At 30.3% G+C, this 23313-nt stretch overlaps 1 protein-coding gene across 1 annotated transcript; it reads right to left on the bottom strand.

Annotated features, from left to right (window-relative positions):
* Positions 1-9053: 9053 nt before the first annotated feature.
* LOC121118389 (sodium-dependent neutral amino acid transporter B(0)AT3) lies at positions 9054-22505 on the bottom strand. Its single transcript, XM_040712961.2, has 10 exons — positions 21965-22505; positions 16715-16988; positions 16405-16628; positions 15897-15980; positions 12121-12393; positions 11846-12047; positions 11605-11789; positions 11170-11531; positions 9982-10245; positions 9054-9911 (listed from the first exon to the last, which is right to left on the bottom strand). The coding sequence occupies exons 1-10, from the start codon at positions 22202-22204 to the stop codon at positions 9677-9679; spliced, it is 2343 nt and encodes a 780-aa protein (XP_040568895.1). The 5' UTR covers positions 22205-22505; the 3' UTR covers positions 9054-9676.
* Between the last annotated feature and the right edge of the window lie 808 nt (positions 22506-23313).

Raw genomic sequence — 23313 nt, 5'->3', positions numbered from 1 at the left:
ATACTAACGCATTTAAAATACTACGATTCTAAATTGATTTAGAACCGGTACTTACCGTTTCATTACATCATATAAATATTTAACTTCCTTTGACGATATCCACAAATTTAAGAGTGGGGATCCAAAACTTGAAGTAGCATGAATGAATTATAAAAAACATGATTTTTATTATTAAAGAAATTACTCCTTAAAACTAATTTGGAATAAGTTTAAATACTATACTTAGCTTTATTTTTAATTCAATATGTCTTCTTTTACAAACAATAATATCCTCAACATGCTACTGAACATTAGGGTGGCCCAAAAACCAAGAAGTTAGAAAATTGAATTTGGCTAATTATATTTCAATGTTATTCATAAATATAAGCATATATCCTAAATTTCATAAGTATGGGACAAAGTTTTTAGCTGCCGAATCAGGATTGAAATATTAATGTCCCATATTATTTTATTATACTTCATTTTTTAGCATACATTGCATGATAATTCGACAAATTCAAGTTTAATAGTGAATGAATTATCATATTTTGAATTGATGTCTTGTTTAGAAGAGTTTCTAAAGTATTGAACAGCGGTTCTCATACTTTGTTCAAAGACTTACCACCTTCGAAATATGTTTTATTGTATGCAGTAATAAATCAAAGCGAGATTATTCATATAATAATGTAAAATTATCTGATAAGCTTTACCGAAAAAAAAAAGAAATAAAAGAACACGTATCCTTGATTTTGAAATCATATAACAAGTATTTGGTACATTTTATAGCAAATACTGAAACGGCTTGTTGCTTTTGTGATGGAATTATAAGCTTTTTAAGCATAAAAAACAACAACAACATTACATTATATTCTATTGTCGCTATTGGATGTGATGGTACAAATGTCGATACGGGTTATAAAGACGGAATTATAAGGCTTTTGGAAGATTGTCTTCAAAAACCTTTTCACTTGTTTATTTGTATGCTGTATGCAAATTAACTTTCTCTGTGTCATTTAATTACAGAGATAGATGGAAAAACAGCTGGCTCTCGTGGATTTTCCGGACCCAAAGAAAAAAAGGCTTGCAACTTAAGAAACTTTGGCAATCGTTACTTTTGTTCCAATTTCAGTTTCTCTTGCATCAATAAATTATAAAAAATTGAGTACAGATCATTTAAAATATTTATATCAAATTCATTATGATATATCGGAAGGGCATGTTTCGGATGATATTCTTTTAAAAATCCAGGAAATATAAATCATGTAAGATGGCTTACTACCGCCAATAGGATTTTACAACTATATGTTGCTGAAAAAAATCCTTTTGATAACTTTGTCTGTCTGGTAAATTCTGTAATACTTGTCTATACTCCCATGTGGTTCAACTTAAAGAAGAATTCATTTTTACAAGATGGGACAAGGCATATATTGCAAACAATAAAATTGATTAAATATCAAGAAGAAAGAGTTCAAAAAATTGTTCTACCAGTTATAAAAGGAAATGCTTATTTTTCTCATGCAGAAAATGTTCTTCTTAGTATGGTTTGTGATGATAGACATGAAATTCGAGAAACTGCATGGAAAAGAATTTGATCTTCACGAGCTAGTCCTTCAAAATCGTGCCCTAGAGTGTTTAAAATACATGAGAAAATTTTAATGTAGTCAATATTATCAAATTATTGACTTATTGACACAAGATATTTATCCAGTGCGCAAATAGATAACAAAATCAATAATGAAAAACTTTTCATTCTTGTAAAATATTCAAAGAGTAATTATAAATGTGACAGTGGCATCATCAAAATATTGCAACGACGTGACAAGAGATGGTTATATTTTTGCAAAACTTGCATCAAGGGAGCTTATATCTCCGTTTGATTCTAAAAAAAGAATATACTTTTCAATAAATTATGTTTATCGTAATTAAATTTTTGTTGTATATTATCGTTTATTTAGATACCTATATGTATTATGTACTATATAAGAATCGGATATATTTATGTTTTATTGGAGTTAAAGAAAATTCCCAATATTAGTGCTACTTACACTGATAAGTTATTGTTATTCTTCATATGCGGAAAAATGTACGAATAATAAGTTTACTTTGAGTAATTCGCATGAAAAGAGCTGTCGTGAGGCCAATTCGTCTCAATTCTACTTGTTACTCAAATAAAAAAATATTTTTTTATATAACTACTTATCAATATGAATAGAAATAACCATAAAAAAATGACTCATTTTTTTTTAGAATTTTTTAGATATTTAAAATAAAAATCAACGTTTTAGCAAAATTATAACATAAAACATTTAAATCAAGTGTCGGCAGTTACAAAAATTATTTTTTAGAGCTGAAATTTTGCATACTGTTTTTCAACAGCACGTATCAACCTTTTATCACTAGCCATTAATCACTTTCTAAAAAAGTGGGGTTACCCCCCTAAAATGGCCCACCCTACTGAACATATTGGCAGCTCTTGATGATGAAGGTCGTATCTAAGGCATACTATGCTGTCTTGAACGCAGCTCGGAGCGAATTAAAATCTAGATAAGAGATGAGGTAGACTTTTTTTATCCAAGACGCCTCAAACTGCAAAGACTATGGGAATGAGGTTAGTCCTAGTAGAGTGCCACAAGGAGGCAGGCTAGAAGTCAGCCATATTGTTGCATTTTGGTTCTTCTTGGTTGTATTTTACTTAATGGACTTATTCATGTTATAGGTAGTCCAAATGGTCTTTTCTGCCTTGTCAGCACTAAAACTGTCGTGGAGGAGATTGCACACGTGTTGCCTTTTTTGTTGTTGCTCCGGCATTTTTACACTTCCAGACATGGGTTTAAAACAAAACTGGTATATCTTTGTTTCAGCTCTAATTTGGTTCCTTAAACATCTATCCCAGTTAAAAATAATTAAAACAGAATCGTGATTAAACATTACTGCATGTTTTGGATCCCCTCAAGACGTATACGCAAGACCCTCTTTCCAAAAACCGAAAATGTCTAGTTTAAAAAAATAAAGTAATTTTTTTTATTGAAAAAAGTCGAAAAATTCACATCGTGGCAGCACCACTACAAACTTAAGTTTATCCATTAAATTATCAACTGTTTTTAAATATGAGTTAGAAAACGAATGATCAAAATAAGTGCAAAGGAATGACAATCACAATTTTTGCATTTGTGTTGACTTTATTTAGTAATGACTCAAGTGGGTCATATTACATATATTTTATATACGTTGCATACATATTTTTATATATATTTATATTTTATCCCGTATCTCTAATTTGGTTAATCACAAAAGCAAACTTTTGTATTTGAAGCCATTATTTTTTTCCTGATCCTAAATGTATGGAAACATAATTTCAAAAATAAATATTTTCAAGTGATTGTATATAAATGATTTTTACCATGAAACATTTAAATTTACTGCAACCTTATTTACATTTAATATAAGGAACTCCTTATAGGAAGGAAGTATATTATATAAGTTTGCTCGCAAGTTTCTAACTTGAAATTAGAGACAGTGGATAGTTAAAATTTAATTTTTAGTATTATTTAATAACATGAAAATTACTTTAGAAAGCAAAGAATATATTACTGGATTAGGAGGCGAAGGATCTTGACTATTTGGAGATAATCAATCGAACAATTAGCACTTTGAAGGATCATGAATGTAAATGGAAGGGAGATCCCATCTAATTAAGTAAATCACTACCATTTTTTCTTAGTCTACCATGAACCACTACAGTATAATTACAGGATGAACGTAATAAGTATCATGGAAATGTCATCAAATACATTAACTCCTGAAACAGAAAATTATTATAAACATATATAAATAGAAATATAGATTACAAACTCCAATGATCGCCTAATCTTTCGTGGAAACTTATTTGAGCTATTGTGATTAAATGAGTCGAGACCACTCTCCTCCCTACTCCAATAATATATTCTTTGGTTTGCGAAGCATAGTTTCGTTGGAGAAAGCGACGTTATTTGAATATATTTTAAAAGGTTGTCAAATTGAATTTCAATTATATGCTGTCGCTGTCTTCAATTTTGAGATAGACAGAGAAAGTATGACGTGTGGGCAACTTATAAAGAAAGGTATAGAGAAAGGTGTAGTAGATATTACGTCTTTCCTAATTTTGAGTCTATTCGTTTTTTTTCTTCTTCTAAATAATCAATAATTATCATATTATATTTGAGTGATTAAATTATGCCTAATAAACAACTTGATTGCACAAGTATATGACTGAGATAATTGATTTTTCAAATAAAAACATATATAATATCTAAAAAAAAATTAGATCATCCATAACAACCGTTCAATAACCACTTACTTCAAGCCCCCCTCCATTACATTGTTTGGCTTGTAACAAGAACCTGAACGAACTAATAGTTGCCAACATTTTTACATTTACTAGTTTTTGGGGGTTAAGCAGTGGCAAACAAATTGAGGTGGACAAAGTAGTCAAAATTCTAATAAACTTGAGTTAGTTCTGTTACTTTAAAAAATCAGGGTTATTTATTAAAGTTTAGTCTTATTTAGTAATCTAAAATGAATTTTTTTTGTTGATATTTATTTGGGCGATGCTTAATTAATTGAATTTCCCGAAAAAAGGGTTTATCTTTGGAAGTTTGTCCTACGGGTTGGAAGGCATCTCTTTTTACCTCAGTGTGTCAATAAATTTTTTTCCTAGTTTCATGACTGTGGGACTTTTGTAAATTTTGTAAATAGCCGTCAGGTTTAGAATATATGCTAAACATTAAAGAATATTGATGGCAAAATCAATTTAAAAAATTGGTAATTACTATTTGATTCCTCATTACCATATTTTGAAAAAAATTCTAGTACACACTTAAAAGATTTAAAATTCTTAGTGGAAAAGGAATTAATCATCTATAAAAATTCATAAGGACTCTAAGAAATTTAAGGTAGAATACAGAGGTATTTTTTTATCGATATATGAAAACGACCCGTTTGTCACTTCAAAAAACCCGCTTTAAATACATTGGATAGTTAATTGATTTCTTAGTTAATGGCATAGAAACTCTTCATTGTTTTTTTCCATATATACAGTGTGCAGCAACATAAATTCATTTTTTATAATCCATGTCAATTAGGCTGTAGAAGTAGTAGCGGGGAAAATATTGTTTCATTCTAGAGGCAAGATTCTATACTTTTCTTGAAAATACAGTTTGCTGCTAGCAAACGTTGAAATAGTAAGGAACGTGCATTAGCCTTCAAAAATACATATAGCTGAAAAATGGTTTGACAATATACTAATGGTTTAATATTTTATATATTAAACTACTGGCAATTTAGTTTCTGAGTTTTTTGAACAGCAGTTAATTGCTTCAATTTTACTAATATACAAAAAATGAATTTTCAATTCATTTTCATGATTTGAATCCACAATTATAAAATAGTAGATGTTGAAAAGTATTATAAAGAGAGAGAAAAAAAATCTACAGGTTTTAAAATACCCTGGTTTGATTTATTCAGTGAATGGACAATGACGGACTAATTCTTATCTATCTTGTGTAAAATCAAACTTTTAAATGTGTACTACATTGATGAAACCAAAAATAAATCTTTTCTGATATATAAAACTTTTTTATGTGGGGGGGGAGGAAGTATGTTTTATTGCTGCAATCTGTATAATTTTATAAGTTACTAGGACGTACCCGTATTATATATTTTATTAGTACATGCAAAGATAAATTCCCTAATCCTCTTCATAATTCCGTTTTTTAATTCGTATTCAATATACGTTATTCTTTTTTCTTCATGTAGAAGAGTAATTCGTTTTATAAATTTTTAATTTTTTGGTACATTTTCGAATCTAAAACCCATTCCTAAGAAAAAAACTGTGAGATACGTAGAATCAATCTTGTTTATTGACAAAAATCAACTTATTTGCGAAAAAATAAACTTGTCCTCCAGAGTCCAGTAATCTGGGCTGATCAGAATTAAACATTGCCTTTAGTACGTAACTAATAATTCTAAACAAATTTTATTTTTTGTCTAAAGTCTCTATCTGTCTTTGTATGTGAAGTAAATACTCTGGTTATGCGTTTTTATAAGCGGACGAACATACAAACAAACCCCTACTATAATATTATATTATTGTAGATATTTTCACTTTTAAAAAGTAAATTTGTCCAATATGAAATTATTTAGATATTCGGATAATTATATAAAGTATTACATAAATACTTTTTTATAGTGTATCATCAATTTATATATTTTGGATTCTCGTATGAAATTTCAATCTTTGCCGAGAAAATAACATATTATTTATTTTTTTATTTTGAGGACACTAACGTATCTTTTAATATTCCTAATTAAATCATGCTCATGAAATTTAATATCCAAAGTGCATTAGTGCAGTCATTTCATGGACACTCAGGTGATTTTAATTGCTTAGACTTTTTGCAATTTAGATTATTATTTATATATAGAGAGATACATTAGGGTGTCTCAAGGTATATAAATCATTTTTTTCTTCAAAATCTAAAATGTATCACACCTATTTTTTTTTTTTTTTGATCTCAGCTATCTGAATATGAATTTTTGTCAAGGGCAAGAGGTGCCAACTTAATCTTAAACTTTCAATTGAGTTTAGGGGGGGACTGAGCCCTTTTATACATACATTTTCGACATTAATTGAATTAATGGAACTGTTACACAGCTACAAAAAATTTGATTTGTAAAATACTGATATTTGCTTGTCGTCACGTTCCTTAAAAAGCTGCATACCAGTATACAGAAATACTAATTTATATAATAATATCCTTCTTTAAAATACTGTAGCTGGAGTCATGAATACTTGAAACCCCTCACGTTTTGTTCAATTACTCTAAGATATTACCTAGATATACAAAAAGTTTATAGAACAGATTTATGCCCATTTTATAAAATATTAACTAATTAAATCACACTTTTGATACGTAGTTTATTTATAATTTATTATTTTCTATATATTTAAAAAAAATTACTTTTATTTTTGTTTGGCATTGTAATTTATATTCTTGTATTCGTTGTTCTTCAAAATCCAATTAGCAAAATATTTCTTCCATATAACGCATAATTCTAATTGAAATAATTTAAACTACATTTGAATAAAACAATTTTTTAAAACATAATAATTATTTACCTAGGAATTATATATTTCACCCTTTTTAAAGTTGAATTTTTGCAGACTAATGTTGTGTCAGTTCTGAATTAGGGCTGCAGTACAGTCCAATCCCATTTTCGGTCATCAAAGAGGCAAAATCGATCCCTCGTAATTTCATTGAGTGTTTTTTTTTAAAAATAATTTCTTGATAAAATACAATCGATTATAGAACTAAGTAAAAATATGACATGTTGTATTATATTTGTATTACTATTAAGGAAAAAAGGAATATTCTTTTGCAAGAAATGTGCAATTATATTAATATATATCTCATCTATCTTATTTGACTTAATAAACCATTGACAATTTTATAAAAAAAATTCCTGAATCTATTATTTTAATAGATTCGCATCTGTCATTTCTTTTGTTCATAACAATATTGACGAAGAAAATTTTCACAGTGAAGTCATGGTGTTTTAGGGAGGTTAGAACATTTTTGCAGTTTTCAAACCTTCTAGTTTTCACGCCCTGGTGTTTGACAGTTTATGAATATGGCTTTATACACAAATCTCTTTTTGACCAGGGTCCTGATGATATTTTCGTCAACCTCAAGGGTAAGGCTAACTTTCTCATGGAGATCGTGGGGTCCTCCTTATTTTTTGCTTGGATACTGGCAACAAGAACATCGTCACATTTTTTATTTGATCCACCGCTGACTGACTATCTTCTCATGCCCTTCCCTTCATCCAGAACCTTCTTGGTGTTGAACATAGTGGCTGTGGACACGTCAATGAAGTCTGCAGCTATTTTTGGGGCACTTCTGCGTGGAGCAAATTAAACACACGTTTTCTTTTTTGTTCTTGTTAAGGGATTTTCCAGTCTACGTTGACTTCATGGACATAGCTTTAAACCCATTTTTAAAATAATTTCCTTAAATAAATATAAAGGGAAATACGGAGCTATCAATTAAATTCTAAGTTTTGTTTCTGCACACCGTATCCGAGTATAATAACAAATAATTGAGAAAAACAATTTTGTTTGCACATTAAATAATTTAATCTACTACATGGTTGAAATAAATGTGAATTTAATTATTGAATAAACAAACCTAAAGAAGAATGAATGTTAAAGGAAAGAAACGCGGTACTTATTTCTTTGACGTAATATTTAAAAAAAAAATCAATAGTTCCGAAAAACCCCGATATTGCTCTAATTATTCTTATATTTTATTTTAAGATGCAGAGAAAAAGAGTCATAAATATGTGTGTAGCGTGGGCTGTTGTTTAACATTAAATTTTCATCGCTATCGATAGCTGTGCATTCGCTAGGAGGACGTTGTACGTTGTGCTGAGGCTAAGCAGTTTTATTTCGCGTCTGTTAAAAAAATGGCATCAATCAACAAAGAACTTAGTCCACTATTGTGAAGAAGGTAGATTGTCCTTTTTGCAATCCGAGCCTGACGAGAAAATGATGAGATTGCAAACTTTTTAAATCAAGATAAGTCCTTTGTCTGGAGAGTCTGGAAATAACTGGAAGAGTCTAGAGGTGCAAATAAACTTCAGTAGCTGGTTATCATTTTTTTTTACTTTGTTGTACCCAGTCCCTAAAAGCTTACCAGATCACAACCCCCATTACCTCATTTGTGTGGGGCAAAGTTGAGGGGCAAACCAATAGATCCCTCTCCACCAAAAAATCCAAGTTGATATCTAGGATCCAGGAAGAATTCTGGAATCTCCCAAAATAGACTGTCCGCAAGACCTGTTTTGGTTTCTAATGTGGAGTTGACACTTTTTTAACACCCCAGACGATTTTATTGAGTCACAATCAATTTTTTAATTCAACTTTCATTTCGCAATGGTTTTTATTAAAATTGAATGTTTAGTTGAGTAGATAATCCATTAACAAAATCATGTTGGTTGTTAATTAGAGGTTACATCGTGTATAAGAAGAAATTAACTAAAGTATTTCGTATTTATTTTCAACTATGCAGGGCACTACAATAATAACATATCTACAATATTTGTATTAGCAACAAAAAAGTTTAAAAAAAATGATTTGGACCAATTTGTGGGATTTGTCATAACAGTCAAATGATATGATTTGAAATGAAGTTTGTTTAAGAACAAACAGCAAATAATGACAATATTTGTACGTAAGAAGAACCTTTTAGTAAAGTATATATAAAATTATTTTAAGCGAAGTATATTTTTTTGAAGATAATACGTCTAAAAAATATATTTTTGTTTGTGTATTTTTGGGGGATACGGCAGTGAACGAATTTACCTCACAACAGTTTCTTATTTAAAATCAAAAATCATCTGTTTCATGCCATTCTCAACCAATATGGTCATTTAAAAAAGGAAAAAAAGCAGTTTCAACGTTTATCCACAATAATAACAATATTCATAATATATATTTTGTTTTCATTCAAATCAAACGATAATTTAAAAAAAACTTTAGAACAAAACATTTTCCTCGAATATCTGAAAGCCATTTAATCAGTTGTAGAAAAAAAACCAACATTTTTTATTTTTGCAGTGATATCTAAAATGTGACTAAAATTTGATCTTTGGTTTGTTTTTATGAAATTTTATCTTCTTCTTCCTCTGTATTTTTAGAAATGAGAGGTGCTGTATGAAGCTTCGACTTTGTCGGGAATAAAATCCCTTCACTTCCATCATCTCGTACACCCAATACTTTCCTTTCAAAATCTGTAGGCTCTGGTAGCTCTTTACTAAGTTGATGAAATTCACGAAGTTCTTCTTCAGGAAACCAACCAGGTGGATCAGGAGAAAGGATGGAGTATCCTAACCATCTATAGGTACAAAAATATGAGATTAATATATGTATGCTGCTTGGGAAGCAGAAAATAAATATTCATTTACTTTGTTACAGCTATAATTGGAATCCAGCAGACAGAGATGAAAATCAAAAAGAAAATGACGATAAACGCCCAGGATGGCCAGGCTCTTTCAGTTGTTTTCCCAGTTTCCTTATTCCAAACTTCATACCCGGATCCTGTAAATATCATTTGAAGTAATGAGGCAGCTAAGATGATGAGCATGGCTAAAGGAGCTAAATATTTCCAGCAAATTTGCCAATACATGCATGGCCTAGAGCCGGTCATTGTTTCAATATCATCCGAAAACCTACAAATAAACAATATTGGTTTTAACTTTACACATAAAATTATATAATAATATAAATATTTTTCATAAATATCCTTTAATTCGTGAGATAGAGTTACATTTACTCCATTTGACCTAGAAATGGCCTTTGAAGCCCAGATACATAATGTACAGAGTGTTAAGATCAAATCGACGCTTTTGTACAACAGCGTATTTATTATAATACAGCTGTCTGATGGTGTCTCTTTTTTTGCTAGCAGGAATGTTGTTGTATCAACAAATTTTAGTGAAGTTTTGGACATCGTGGCGATAGCTGCTCAAGATATAAACAAGATTGAATTTACAGAGGAGGAACGGCGTTGGTTTGATGATGATTTTTGTCCACAGAAAGATGGATATTTAAAAATGGTAGGTCTCGAATGTTTTACTGGTGTCCCAATTGGGAGTGTGTAATGGTTCAGATCTCAGGCAGGTCTGTGAAGTGCCGAGTGAGTACTGCTATGACTTTATTTTGAAGAAAATATGGGCCCAGCATTTTGAATCTTAATCCAATGGATTATTTTTTTTTGTGGGATTTCATTGAATCTAAAGGAAATGGGGACTTTCATGCCATCAAGGTTTCTCTGATTGCCTCCATCAAGGAGACAATGCAAAACAAGTCAAGGAACTACCTCGTCACCACCTTCTCCTACTTCGACGCCTGGACCCAGACCCATGATTGATACTGGAATCAAATATATTTAATGAGCTCTTTTTACTATTTATATCTACAATTCCAGCCAATTTTCAAGGAAATCCGCCGAAAAATGTGGCCTCAGTGACAATTTAAAGATTTTTGAAAAATTTCCCGATTGATCTTAGCACCCTGCATATTTACTTCTCTAGCAGGGAACGTGAACCGAACTTACACACATTAACTTCAAGAAAAGAAAATGATATACTTACTTTTTAACTCCATAAAGGTAGGATATAGCCGTACACTCCGCAAAGGCAATAATGAGAAGTGGAATATTTCCAGCAAAGTTATCGAACAAAGTAAAAATATAATTCCCGATATTACAGGAGAAGCTCAATGAGATGATGAAGCAAATGGTACAAATAACGCCAGTTATAATTTCTTTCCGAACGTTTGGACAAATTTTTATATCTGCTATCCCTTGCACAACTCCTTGTAATGTTCCGAATTGAGAGTCCAATCCAAGAGTAAAAAGCATCAAGAAGAACATAATTGCCCATAAATTACCCATTGGAAATTGATTCACTGCTTCTGTAAACAAAATGAAAGCCAATCCAGTTCCACTTGCTGACTATGAGGATTGATAAGTATATATATCTGCATTCGAACACATATTAATCCAATCAACATTAATAAATGAGTACCTTATCTAATTCTCTCTCCAAATCACAAATCGGCCAGGTCATATTTTGAGTTTCCCCTGTCTCAGATGAGTATAAAGTAACTATGGATTCCTCAGGAAACGTGATGTTACTCGTATTGAATGTGTCTAAGAGCATTTGATCAACTTCTTTCTGACAATCTTTAAATACCAATGTTGCTTTATAGCCTAAAAAGAAGAATAAAGTTACATTAAACCGACAAAATGTATTATTATTTAAATACCCATGATTGCAAATATTACAATTCCTGCAAACATTGACGTACAACAATTGGTAAATGCCACAATAAGAGCATCTCTAGTACAATTATTATTCACAGGATTGTAGGATGCATAAGCTATGAGTCCCCCAAAGGCAAGGCCTAGAGAGAAAAATATTTGTGTGCCGGCTTCTAACCACACAGTAGGATCAGCCAATTTGTGCCACTTAATAGAAAAAAATATGTACAAAATATTGTGAATGTATTTATAGTAAGAATTATTTAAGAGAAGAGCATACTTTTGGCTTGAATAAGTGAATGATGCCATGCTCCATTCCCTCGAGAGTGACAGCTCTAAAGAAGAAAATGACCAAAACAACGTAGGGATAAATTGCCGTGATGTAAATGATTATAGGACTCTCAGTTATTCCCTTAATGATGCATAAATATACAAGAATCCATGAAGAAAGAAGGCATGCAGTAATTTTCCAGTTGATTGAACTTTGATCCTCAATATGCTCTGCAATATCCAAAGTATTTCTATACCAAAAATATTGAGTAGGGCTGCTCAACTAATTAGGAAAGAAGAAAAAAATATTAATAATTACATTTAAAAAAAAACTTTGTTCGGAGTGTCACATTCGTTTTTTTAATGACAACCACTCTAAATTGATAGTATTGAATAAAAACATAACAATGAATTCAAGTAATATAAATCCTGTTTCAAGTTATGACTAATTGATTTGTACAATAATCTTTTTTTTTTTTTTTAATATCCTATTTTTTGTAGAAAAATTAAAACCTTTTAGTCATAGTCAACATCCATCAAGTATTTACAAAAAATTGTATGCAATTGTTGTCACAGTCTTTTAGATAAGAGTATTTTATGTAGTTCAACATTTGTACACTTCCATTAACGATGATATCGGTTATGTATAGTGTTGTGTCTGTCTTTATTTTTTTGGGTCCATTCCAGTCTTAGGACAGGTCCTATCAGCCTTTGCAACCGGTCCTTCCGACTATCAGTACTAGAACTAATTTAATAAAGAAGAAATAAAGTTTATTTACGTCATCAAAAACAAACTTTTATAAGTTTTAGGACTGGTATGCGCTATTGAACTGGACCGGACAGAGGCTGAACTGGAAGGAACTTTGGTCTTCAGTCCTAAATAAGGATTAAAACAATACAAGTTATATGTACAGAAATCTACTTAAAAGTTTCCTTACTTAAGTCTTCCATACGATAATAATATTACATATATTTTATTTAACAGCCAAACAAACCCTATTTCAATGCTCAATAGTATCCTATTATGCTAAATTTTGAAAGGTAGTTTATTGATATTTATTTGTTGAAGATAAAAATACGAACTACTCGTATAAACAGGTTCATGCACTAAAATTAGAACATACTTTGACTTTATCCAAATCCCGTATAATTGCATCACGGCCAAATATTGACATGAATGAGTTAAAATAAGATATAATGTCAGTAATACCAAAGTATCCAAATGGTACCTTAATACAGTTTCAATTTGCTTTCATTAAACGTCTATTCCTTGAAAAAATACAACTCAAAGAAAAATGAAAAGCTAGGCCAGAAAATGCAAGCCTTTTTTTATTATTCAAAAATGTGTATATTCATAAGATCTACTGATGCTACAACAAAGTTTTTTCAAGATTAATATTTCTTTTCCATGAAGTAAAATGGTTACTCCTTTGGAGAATTTATGCAATGATTGAGGTACATGGAGATTATATTGAGAATGAATATCGGATTACCGTCTATGCTAAAAAATTAAATAAAATAAATCGTCAGAATACATTTGTTCAGGATCTAGGTGAGCTCAAAGTTTGTTGAAATTGTAGTGAGCGAACCTTTAATACTACCGTTTAAATGCTTATCATAGTACCTACAAATGAGAGTCAACTAATTATGTATAACACTGTAATATAGTTGTAAAACGCTGTCCAAATATGCTAGCGTATATCCAACGTTGCTCTTCTCTCAACTTGTATATCACTTTTCATGTTTTGCGGCCCAACCCTGTGCAATGTATGTACATAGGATTCAAGATTTAGATATCTGGGTAAAACTGTTTCAGTACTTTTGAACATCACTATTCTAATGATTGAATTTAGAAAAACATATTATTTTTTGGGAATATTTATAAAATTTTAACCCATCAATATTTGTTTATTTGTAGATTAAAGAAATTAATTACTTAAAGATTATGGCACCTGTTGTCTCTCACTTAACATGGAGGTTTATTTATTTTTGATCAACCAAGAGATATGGTTAACAATTTGTTATGATATTTATTCTGTTAACAAGTTTACAATCCCCTTTAATTGATAAAATCAACCATCATTAACTTTTTAAATAGTTTATCTTTTTCTTATAATAAATAGATTATCCTTTATGGTTTTTTTTATAATTCCTGATTAAAAAATAACATTTTAACCTCAACGTATTGAAGAGTTTTGATTTAATCATAATTTCTTGGTATATATACCTAAAAAGGCAGATTATATTTAGTAAAACGTTAAATCATTTACAATATATCTTCAAAATATCTTATTTTTCAATGATTCTTTTATGTACATTTAATAGTTTAAGAATAACAAATGTACAGATATAATTTAAAATAAAAATTGTTTATCAATTGACAATATGGCGTTCAGAAATTCATTTGAAAAACCATTTCTGAATTGTTTTTCTCTTCTTCAATATTCTATTTTTCTTCAAAGAATAGATAGAGCTGTGTTGGGTGTATGTAAATAATGGTTCTATGGATTCATTTCGAAATATATTTTAATTATCCTTATTCATTAAAAACATGATAATTTATTATCATTTCATTGAATGAGGGCCATGTAAAAACACTTATTCATTCACAAATCAATAATAATCTTTTGGTATAGGAATGAGCATAGTATTTTTTTTTTCATGAACAAGGAAAATGAAAAACAAAGATTGAACAAACAAGGCTAATTTTCTTTAGGCGGAGAAATTTTTTTTTAAAAATTGTTCGACCGAAGTTAACATGGCGTGACTTTTCTCGTATATAAAATATTGGGCTGTTCATTTTTTAACAGGCTTTGTTTTACATAATTATTTGGTTAATTTTTAAGCCTTTGCTAGAGATTTGAGATTTTGTGTACCTAACTTTAAATACTACTTTTGATTCCTTTCAACAACATTTTATCGCCCAAACTTTGTGGTATGCTCCTAAAACGCCAAGCAAAATTATAAAAAACATTTTGTTGTTCTAATAATGTCGGTTTTAGGATGTATTCGTAAACTTTGCAATTTTTAACAAGATTTAGTGAATTTAATTTATTTACAAAGTCGTTCAGTAGCGTTCAATGTTTTTAATTTGTAAAACGAATAAGTCTGTAGAATATTTTTTTATTTAATGCACATATACTACGTAACTTTATTGAAATTGGTAAGTACATATTTGGCACCCAAAATTTGCTAAAACTAATGAATATTTCATATCAAATTCTAAATTTTTATCATATATGTTAATAACAAATTATATCTTGTATTTTGAGATTATTTTAAATAATAGTATACTTATTTCTCTGTACTTAGAACTCATCAGAATAAATTTGTCTTTGAATTGATATATTTGACGACAAAATGAATAAGGTAGAAAAAAAAATATTTCAAATTAAAAAGATCTAATTTTAAGATGATATTTACGGTGTATCATATAATACAATTTGTTTTATATAAGGGCTGACTCTTAACCCAGATAAAAAATAGTTATTTTAAAAAGGATGTTCACTAATGAGGGTTAACCAAATTGGTTTTTTTTGTAGAAAGAAAATGATGTATTTCCTTTTTTTAATGATCTGACTTTTTTGATATTTAGTTTTAGGACTTTTTTTATGAAGTAATATTTTGATTTATTTCTAAATAGTCCTTTTTATAGAAAGAGGTATATTTTGCTTTACAAAAACCCTACATTTCAATGTTTTTAAAAGTCACTAAGTAAATAATCTAAGATTTTCAATCAACATCCAATTGTTTCCGGCCCTGCGAATAAGTAAATATTTTCCTTACCTCACATTCTTTCACAACTTGAATGGTAGTGTTATTTATTTCTTCCATAGGACATTCCGACCAGGGTAAGGGATACCCAAAGCTCTGCAAATACATAACATCACTATTTAATATTATTGCCAAAAAGGTACAAGTGTGTCTGTCTAAATACAAACGCAATGCTTATTTGAAATTCCTGCTTTTTCTTTCTCATTTGTTTGTTTCAATATAACACGTCATTACCTTTATTGTATTTTGCAACTTTTATATATATATATATATATATATAAACGCACACACAGAAATAAGGCCTAAAGTTAGTAAGACAATTCTTCCAATTTTTGTAACTATTGTTCTATGGCTGTTGATAATTATTCACAGCTTAACAAGAGCTAATTCTAATTTAACCAATCAACATTAACGACACCGAAAAGAAGAAAACAAGTCAACAACTGACAATAAAATACAGTGTATTTATTCAAGTTAATTAGGACCTAGACGGGCACATCCTTATGCTGTTTTTGCATACCTGTGCAAAGTAGTAGAGGCACCAAGCAATAATTGTATTGTAATAAAGAGCAACGTTAAAGGATACAACCACAGATGCAATTCCAATACCCCCCAAATACGGTGAGATCTGTTTCCAGACACCAATTGATCCTTTTCTCAGTCTTTGCCCAACCGCCATTTCCAACAAGAATAGAGGGAGGCCCTCTATAAACAACATTGTCCAGTATGGTATTAAAAATGCCCCTGTAGTCCATTGTTGTTGAGGAAAATGAAAAAATAAATATAATTCATTAATCGAAATAATTATTCACAATAAAATAAATAGTCACCTCCTCCATTCTTTTGAGCCAGATATGGAAATCTCCACACATTTCCGAGTCCTACAGCGTAGCCAATAGTTGCAAGAATAAAAGTCAGCTTTGAGTCCCAAGACTCTCGTGGCTCGTCTTCTCCTTCCGGAGGCTGAGAAAATTGAGACACTGAAGTTGCCCGACTTATATTTCCATCCAGAGGAAGGTCTGGTTTGAGGAAGTTATTTGATGCGTCTTTGAGTTCAATAGAGATGGAATCCTTCGGCTTTTGAATAGGGACTATTTGATCATCCTATAATGAACAAATAAAAATAGGATGTATTAATAAAATAACAAATTTACAGTTTCATTTAAGATATGTATTAAACGGTTCCAGGGTACATAGACCTTGAACAACTATCTCCCGTTCTTTTACTCCTAGTCGAGTAAATCCCCTCCTTTTAACCCCAATTATTTCACCCTCCGAGCATTTATACTTGAACCATCTAATCCCCAGCATTTTAATCTCTACAACAATAAATAGCAATCACAAGACCAAACATTCAAACTTTTTTTTATTAACAGTCATTGATACCAAAATGAAATACTTTAAAAGGTATTTAGGCCTAATATATCCATCAAACATGAGATATGCAAATGCACCTATGTCAGTATTTTAAAACTTTCCAATATGAATATGCCGTTCACATTACTTGAGAAGATTCGACATGGTTCGATTTGGCTTTTGTAATGTTGAAATAATTAATCTATTAAAAATTTGATATAATTAACCTATTTAAATATTTATTATTGATATTCATGACCCTCTTTTACTGTATTTAATGAGTTATCCTAAAATCTATTCACAGACATTTATTATAGCATCATGTACACACACTTTAAAAAAATTGATATAAAATAACCAACTTAAACTCAACTTTTTGACATTCTTTTTGTAATAAAATAAAGTAGAAATATTTATTGAAGCTTATAGGGCATGCCTATGGCAAAACAATCAGGCAAAGTATTTATTTCAATTGAAAAATGTTTATATTTTAGAATTAAAATTTGGAGAATTTATAGAAAGTTATAATCACTTTGCAATTCCAACTTAAAAGTGATATTGCTCCACAACCGCTCCAAACCACCAAAACAGTCATTTACTACTTCTACTTCTCAATACTAGGAAGTAAGGGACGGAAGGGGGGGGGGAGTACTTGATAGGGGTTTAAATGACAGGAGATATCCTGTTTCCGTATTAACCTTGTATGAAAATCCTCCAGAAAGTAGGTTAAAAATACGTTAAACCATAAATCTTTTTAATTTATTTAAATTAAAAAGTTAAATAGGCTAAAGTATTAAATAATATTTAGACAAAGTATACACTAAATATTTTTTTTTTTGATTTATAACCTAGCGGGTCTTTCGTATAATCAAAAAAGAAAAAAAAATATTTGGAATGACAAAGACTTAAAGTAATTGAATTGATATATTAGAACCGGTTTTGATCAAATACACATTTACACAATTTATAGCGTTTCCTATAACACTCCTTACTATTATTTTATAATCAATAACATTTATGAATAAGCTCTTTCAATATCTATATTAATAAAGCCAAGTTAGTCTATGTGAATGTATGAATATATGAAAACGAGTCAACAGGTTCACAGTATATAGTGATCCATGTTGTATATAATATAATATAAGAAAGGTATTAATCCATGAAATATTGCAGTCGTATGTATAACAAGAGCACTGTTTCTGTTTGTTATTAGTCTCTTATGTATATCATATCATAATTCTTGTATATTTTCAGTATTTGTTAAGATTTGAACTAAATATAAACGCTGGTATGGTAAATGATTATTATTTGTTTTTATTAGTGAACGCACTAAAGCCTCTTAATATTATTCTTTATTCTTGAAGACAGACAACATATGAATTGATGTAACTATAAGTATTGAGTAGTTACACGGGGGTGCCTTCATGAAAAACGGGAAGTAACCCTGATGATTTCTTAGGGAGTTAACTTCTATATTATTAAAGCCCCTGATTTATCCAGGTAATTACTCCGGAAATTATTGCTAGTATTTAATAATAGCAATAGTACCCAGTATTGTTCGGAGTTATGAGACGTCAACTACCATACAACCTTTCAAAAGTTATTTCTTAGATCAAAACGGACTGTACAGATTACATACAGCAATACATCTTATTTTTTACCCGCTAGATAGCTGTTAAGTTCAATCAATCCTATTTTAAAAAAAAAAAATACGACTAATAAGAATTTTTTTTTAAAGAACAAATTTTTACTCAATTCAGTAAAACTGTATCAACTTACTGAATACTCAAATCGTATCTCATGGTCAGAAATTCAAATGTTCTACACATTTTCTGAATTTAACATCCTTTTAGATTGAAAAAAGTAAGAGTCGATGTTAGTGAAAATACTCAAGTCTGTACATACATTTTTTTTTTCTTAATATGGAAAATAAGATTGACTTCAACGTTCGCAAGAATTAATTAATTTTTACATACCTTTTTAAGCAACTCTGTACATAAACACTCTATTTTCTTTTCTAATATGACGCGCACACTCGGCCGTATAGTTATTTTTCAGATCAAAAATATACACATTCTAAAATACGCTGAAAAATGACTTTACGGAAAACATTTATACATTCAATCAAACTTTGATTTCTTAATATAAATTAAATTTTGATTTCATCACAAAATAATGTCCTTGACCTTTTATTCTTTGAATATCTTTTTTTCAATAATAACAAAAAAAATCTGTCATGGAAGTTAAATTTAGATATGAATCAACCATATTATTTGCAAATATTTGGTTGGTAACATAGCAATATATACCTTATTTAATGGTTTTATTCTTCTTTCAGTAACTTACTAATAAATAAGAATACATTTTGATTTATAAACCTTTTTAGAAAATACGTAAATGTGTTTTTCTGTCGTTATCATTATTTGTTTAATCACTTTTATAACGTGTTTAAAAGGCTTTCAACATTACAAAACAATTTATAAGACGATTATAATTTAACAGTACTTTGGGTATAAATTGTATATATAAAGATACCTTTTGTATATGTCTTTTTTATTTTACTTAAATAAATATATTGTATACTAAAGTCTAATGACTCATATATTGAAAATATTTTTTTTTAAATGTCTAAAAAATATGCAGACAATTATATTTAATCCTTCCAAATGATAGTAATAAAATAGTCAAAACCAATTAAAGCCAAGCCCAAATGTAACATGAATTTTTGAGAGGTAGTTAAGTGATATTTATTTTTTAATATTAAAAGACTGAGCTAAAAACTACTAACTATACTCTAACGCTCAAATACACAGCGAAACGCTACAAAATCTATGTTAAAAATTAAATATTGAAAAGAAGAAGTAATAATTGAACAATTAAGAGTAAACTAATTGCAAAATAACGCTTGCAATTAATTGCAAAAAATCTGAGCTATGACTTGCTGATGACAAAGATTAAGTATAAATTTGAATTTTTCATTTCAAAAGTAATATACGGGGTAGGGCTGTAAAACGTGGACTATTAATTAATGTTTATTTTGCATACACAAACTAATCATTTTGTCATGTCGTCATCGTGAGAGAGCAACAAGCAAAAATGCAGATATCCTAGATACTGGAGTTGATGTGATGTAGATTACGGACATTGTTAAGTGTTCTTGGAGACTGATTTTTAAGTTGACCAAGATGAAAAAAAAAATAGAGAAAACCTCTTCAGGATGTCAGAAAGTAGAGAGCATATTTTAAAGGGGGATACAAAGTTCTTGTTATGTTTGGAGAAGAATATAGTTGAGGATCCCGCTAAGTCGACAAAATGCCTCAATAACGACTTCTCTGTGGCTCCTAGGACCATCACGAGGGATATTAAGCACAACTTGGGATTAGTTTCTTTGACAAGGACACCGTGTCACCTTTGCAAGAGGGCACGAAAGTCAGGAGGCTGGAGAGCGGTTAGAAGATCCTCACATGGATCAAGGCAAACAGGTCAATTATGGAAATTTTCCCGGACAAGAAGATTTTCACAGTTTATGAATTTCACAATTGCCAGAAGAACCACTGGCTTGCTAAAACAATAAAAGAGATTCAGGGGGGTTTACCACACCAAATATCCGGCCCAAACATTGGACCTCAGCGTTGTTACATCTGATGGAAAGAAGATGCCTCTTTTTCTTTTTCAAGGCTGGGCAGAAGGAGGCCTACTATAATATGCTTAGGTACAACATCTTGCCATGGCTTAAGACCAACTACCCGGAGGGTAACTATGCGTGGACTCAGTACGGGGCCCCCTCTTAAACATCCGCCAAGTGCCGAAAGTTCTTGGCTGATAAGAAGACTCGATTCTGGTCCAAAGAGATATTGCCCTTTCCTCACCAGATTTGAACTCACTGTACTTTTCTATACGGGCCACTTTGGAGAGGGAAACCAAAAGGACATCACAACCAGATGTAGATTTGCAGGCTATGCAGCCACTATGCAGGATGCTGAAGTCCTCCATAGAGAGAGGAAGGACATAAACACAAAATCAACTCCTGTATCTAGCAATGACATAGGTTGGAATTACAATGGTGTCGATCTCAAATCTACTCCAAGTCCAACAAGGACCTACACTTCCCCAACAAACCCTTATTTTTACTCCCTGTATTTCATTAAAACATGTACTAGCTTAGCAGTCATGAACCTTTAATTCGATCAGCTTCAAGCTGCTGTGGGTAGAAGAAAATAAACACAAACACCACCTCTATACTTAGCAATGATATATGCAGGAATTCCTCCGAGTCCAACAAGGTCTTACACTTCTCGAGCAATCCTCATTGTTACTCTCCGTCCTTCTTGAGCGCACGCACTAGTTATTACATTGTACTTTGACGTTCCCAAAAATTCTTGCACGTGGTTTAAGTCATATTTTATGCAACTCTAATCGTAGCCAATATTGCACCGCTCTTTCCTTGCATATTGGTTGTTTCCAAAATTATGACAGTTTAATGGCATAATTCTTTAAGGATGTTTTGTGTGTAAAAATAATTAATTGATTTATTCTTACTTAACGGTACTTCATTAGAGCCATAAAAGACATTTATTAATGGAAATATTGACTTTCATAAGGAAGTATACGGACATATAAGCTTACAAAGATGTCATCAAAGGAACAATAATTCATTATAATATTAAAAATGAGTAAAAAAGATCTACATATACATTGATTATTGAATATATATTAATTCATACCTCCTGATTTGGAGAATCCTTTTCCTCAATTTCATCAGAAATGGATCCATACTTTTTGCTCTTAGAGACTCGTGCAGACGCTCGTTTCTTGGCTCCTCGCTCAAGCTGCTGTTTTCCATTTCCAGAATGAGGGGCCATATACTGATGCATTTCAACTCGATCCTGAACATCTGCAGAAAAGTGACCATCTAAACTGTCGCGGGAAGTCTGTCGGCGAACTAATTGAGCGAAATTAGCCATAATTGTTTAAATTTAATTTTGTTTCTTGAAAACAAGGATTTGAATGAAAGTCTTTGTTTGAGGAATCACAAATATGACAAAAGTAATTTGTTTCTATCACTTTTTTCTAGGCATACTAAATTAAGTGTATATTTATCTCTTGATGTGTTTTGAAAGATACAATCACAATATTATTCACCATGTAATTGATGTCTTGGGAAAACTATTAAGAAATAGATGTATATTTATATGAAAGGATGTCAAAACTTAAATAAGGACGCTGTCGACGGGTCATGTGCTTTTTTTTAAATATCCTTTCTATATTTTTTCCTCGTCTTTCCTCTTAGCTCTTCGAGGATTTCGGTTTTTTATTGAAAGGCATACTTTGTTGCTAATGGAGAGAGAGAGAAAAAAAAAAGGAGAGAAAGATTCAAAACCCTTTCCTTGAAAAATATATTTTGTTTCCTCGGTTCTCCACGTTCATTTTTTCATATTTCAAAATATATTATAATTTTCTCGCTACATATTGAACTTTTGAGAGAAATATAACATTTTTTTCTGTGCAACAGTTGGAAAATATTATATTGTAAGAGTCAAAATACCTTTATGCTCAATAAACAAATTATTCAAATCTAATAAACTTAACTTAAGTAGATAATAAATTGATGAAGGTATATTCAATACTTTAAAAAACTAGATAGGATTATAAAAGTATGATGACAAATACCAATTAAATCAAATAAGACTATAATACCTGTATTAATTGAAAGCTATGCTAATTAAATAACTGTGAAAAAATTTAAATTTAGAGATGTACTCTATATTAAATATTTAATTGAATTATAATCTGCATTGAAGTTTGATGTAATCAACTAGGAATAAGACTGTCAATTGATGATTGTAAAATATATTAAAAGATATGAAGCAATGCCCCGGATTACTATGAAGATAATATTTGCTATAAAAATTCCCTTCAACCAAAAGTAACGAAAAGTCCACTTATTAAGCATAGATGTAAAGCCTTTGATGATAATGAGCAACGTATACAATAGGCCCGTTTGTTTTTCAACTTTTGATTACAGCTAGTTCGAAAAAGTCGTGATATGGTAAGTAAATAACCAATGAAAAAT

The sequence above is a fragment of the Lepeophtheirus salmonis genome, chromosome 5, assembly GCF_016086655.4.
Source record: "Lepeophtheirus salmonis chromosome 5, UVic_Lsal_1.4, whole genome shotgun sequence".
NCBI lineage: Eukaryota > Metazoa > Arthropoda > Copepoda > Siphonostomatoida > Caligidae > Lepeophtheirus > Lepeophtheirus salmonis.
Note: the sequence above shows the minus strand (reverse complement) of the source record. Positions and strands in the feature narration are given on the sequence as shown.

Coding starts and splice junctions, on each gene's coding strand:
- LOC121118389 (XM_040712961.2), bottom strand. CDS start 22,204: ATGGCTAATTTCGCTCAATTAGTTCGCCGACAGACTTCCCGCGACAGT. Junction 12,048..12,120: donor TTCACTTATTCAAGCCAAAA/GTATGCTCTTCT, acceptor TTTTCTATTAAG/TGGCACAAATTGGCTGATCC. Junction 9,912..9,981: donor CCAATTATAGCTGTAACAAA/GTAAATGAATAT, acceptor TTGTACCTATAG/ATGGTTAGGATACTCCATCC.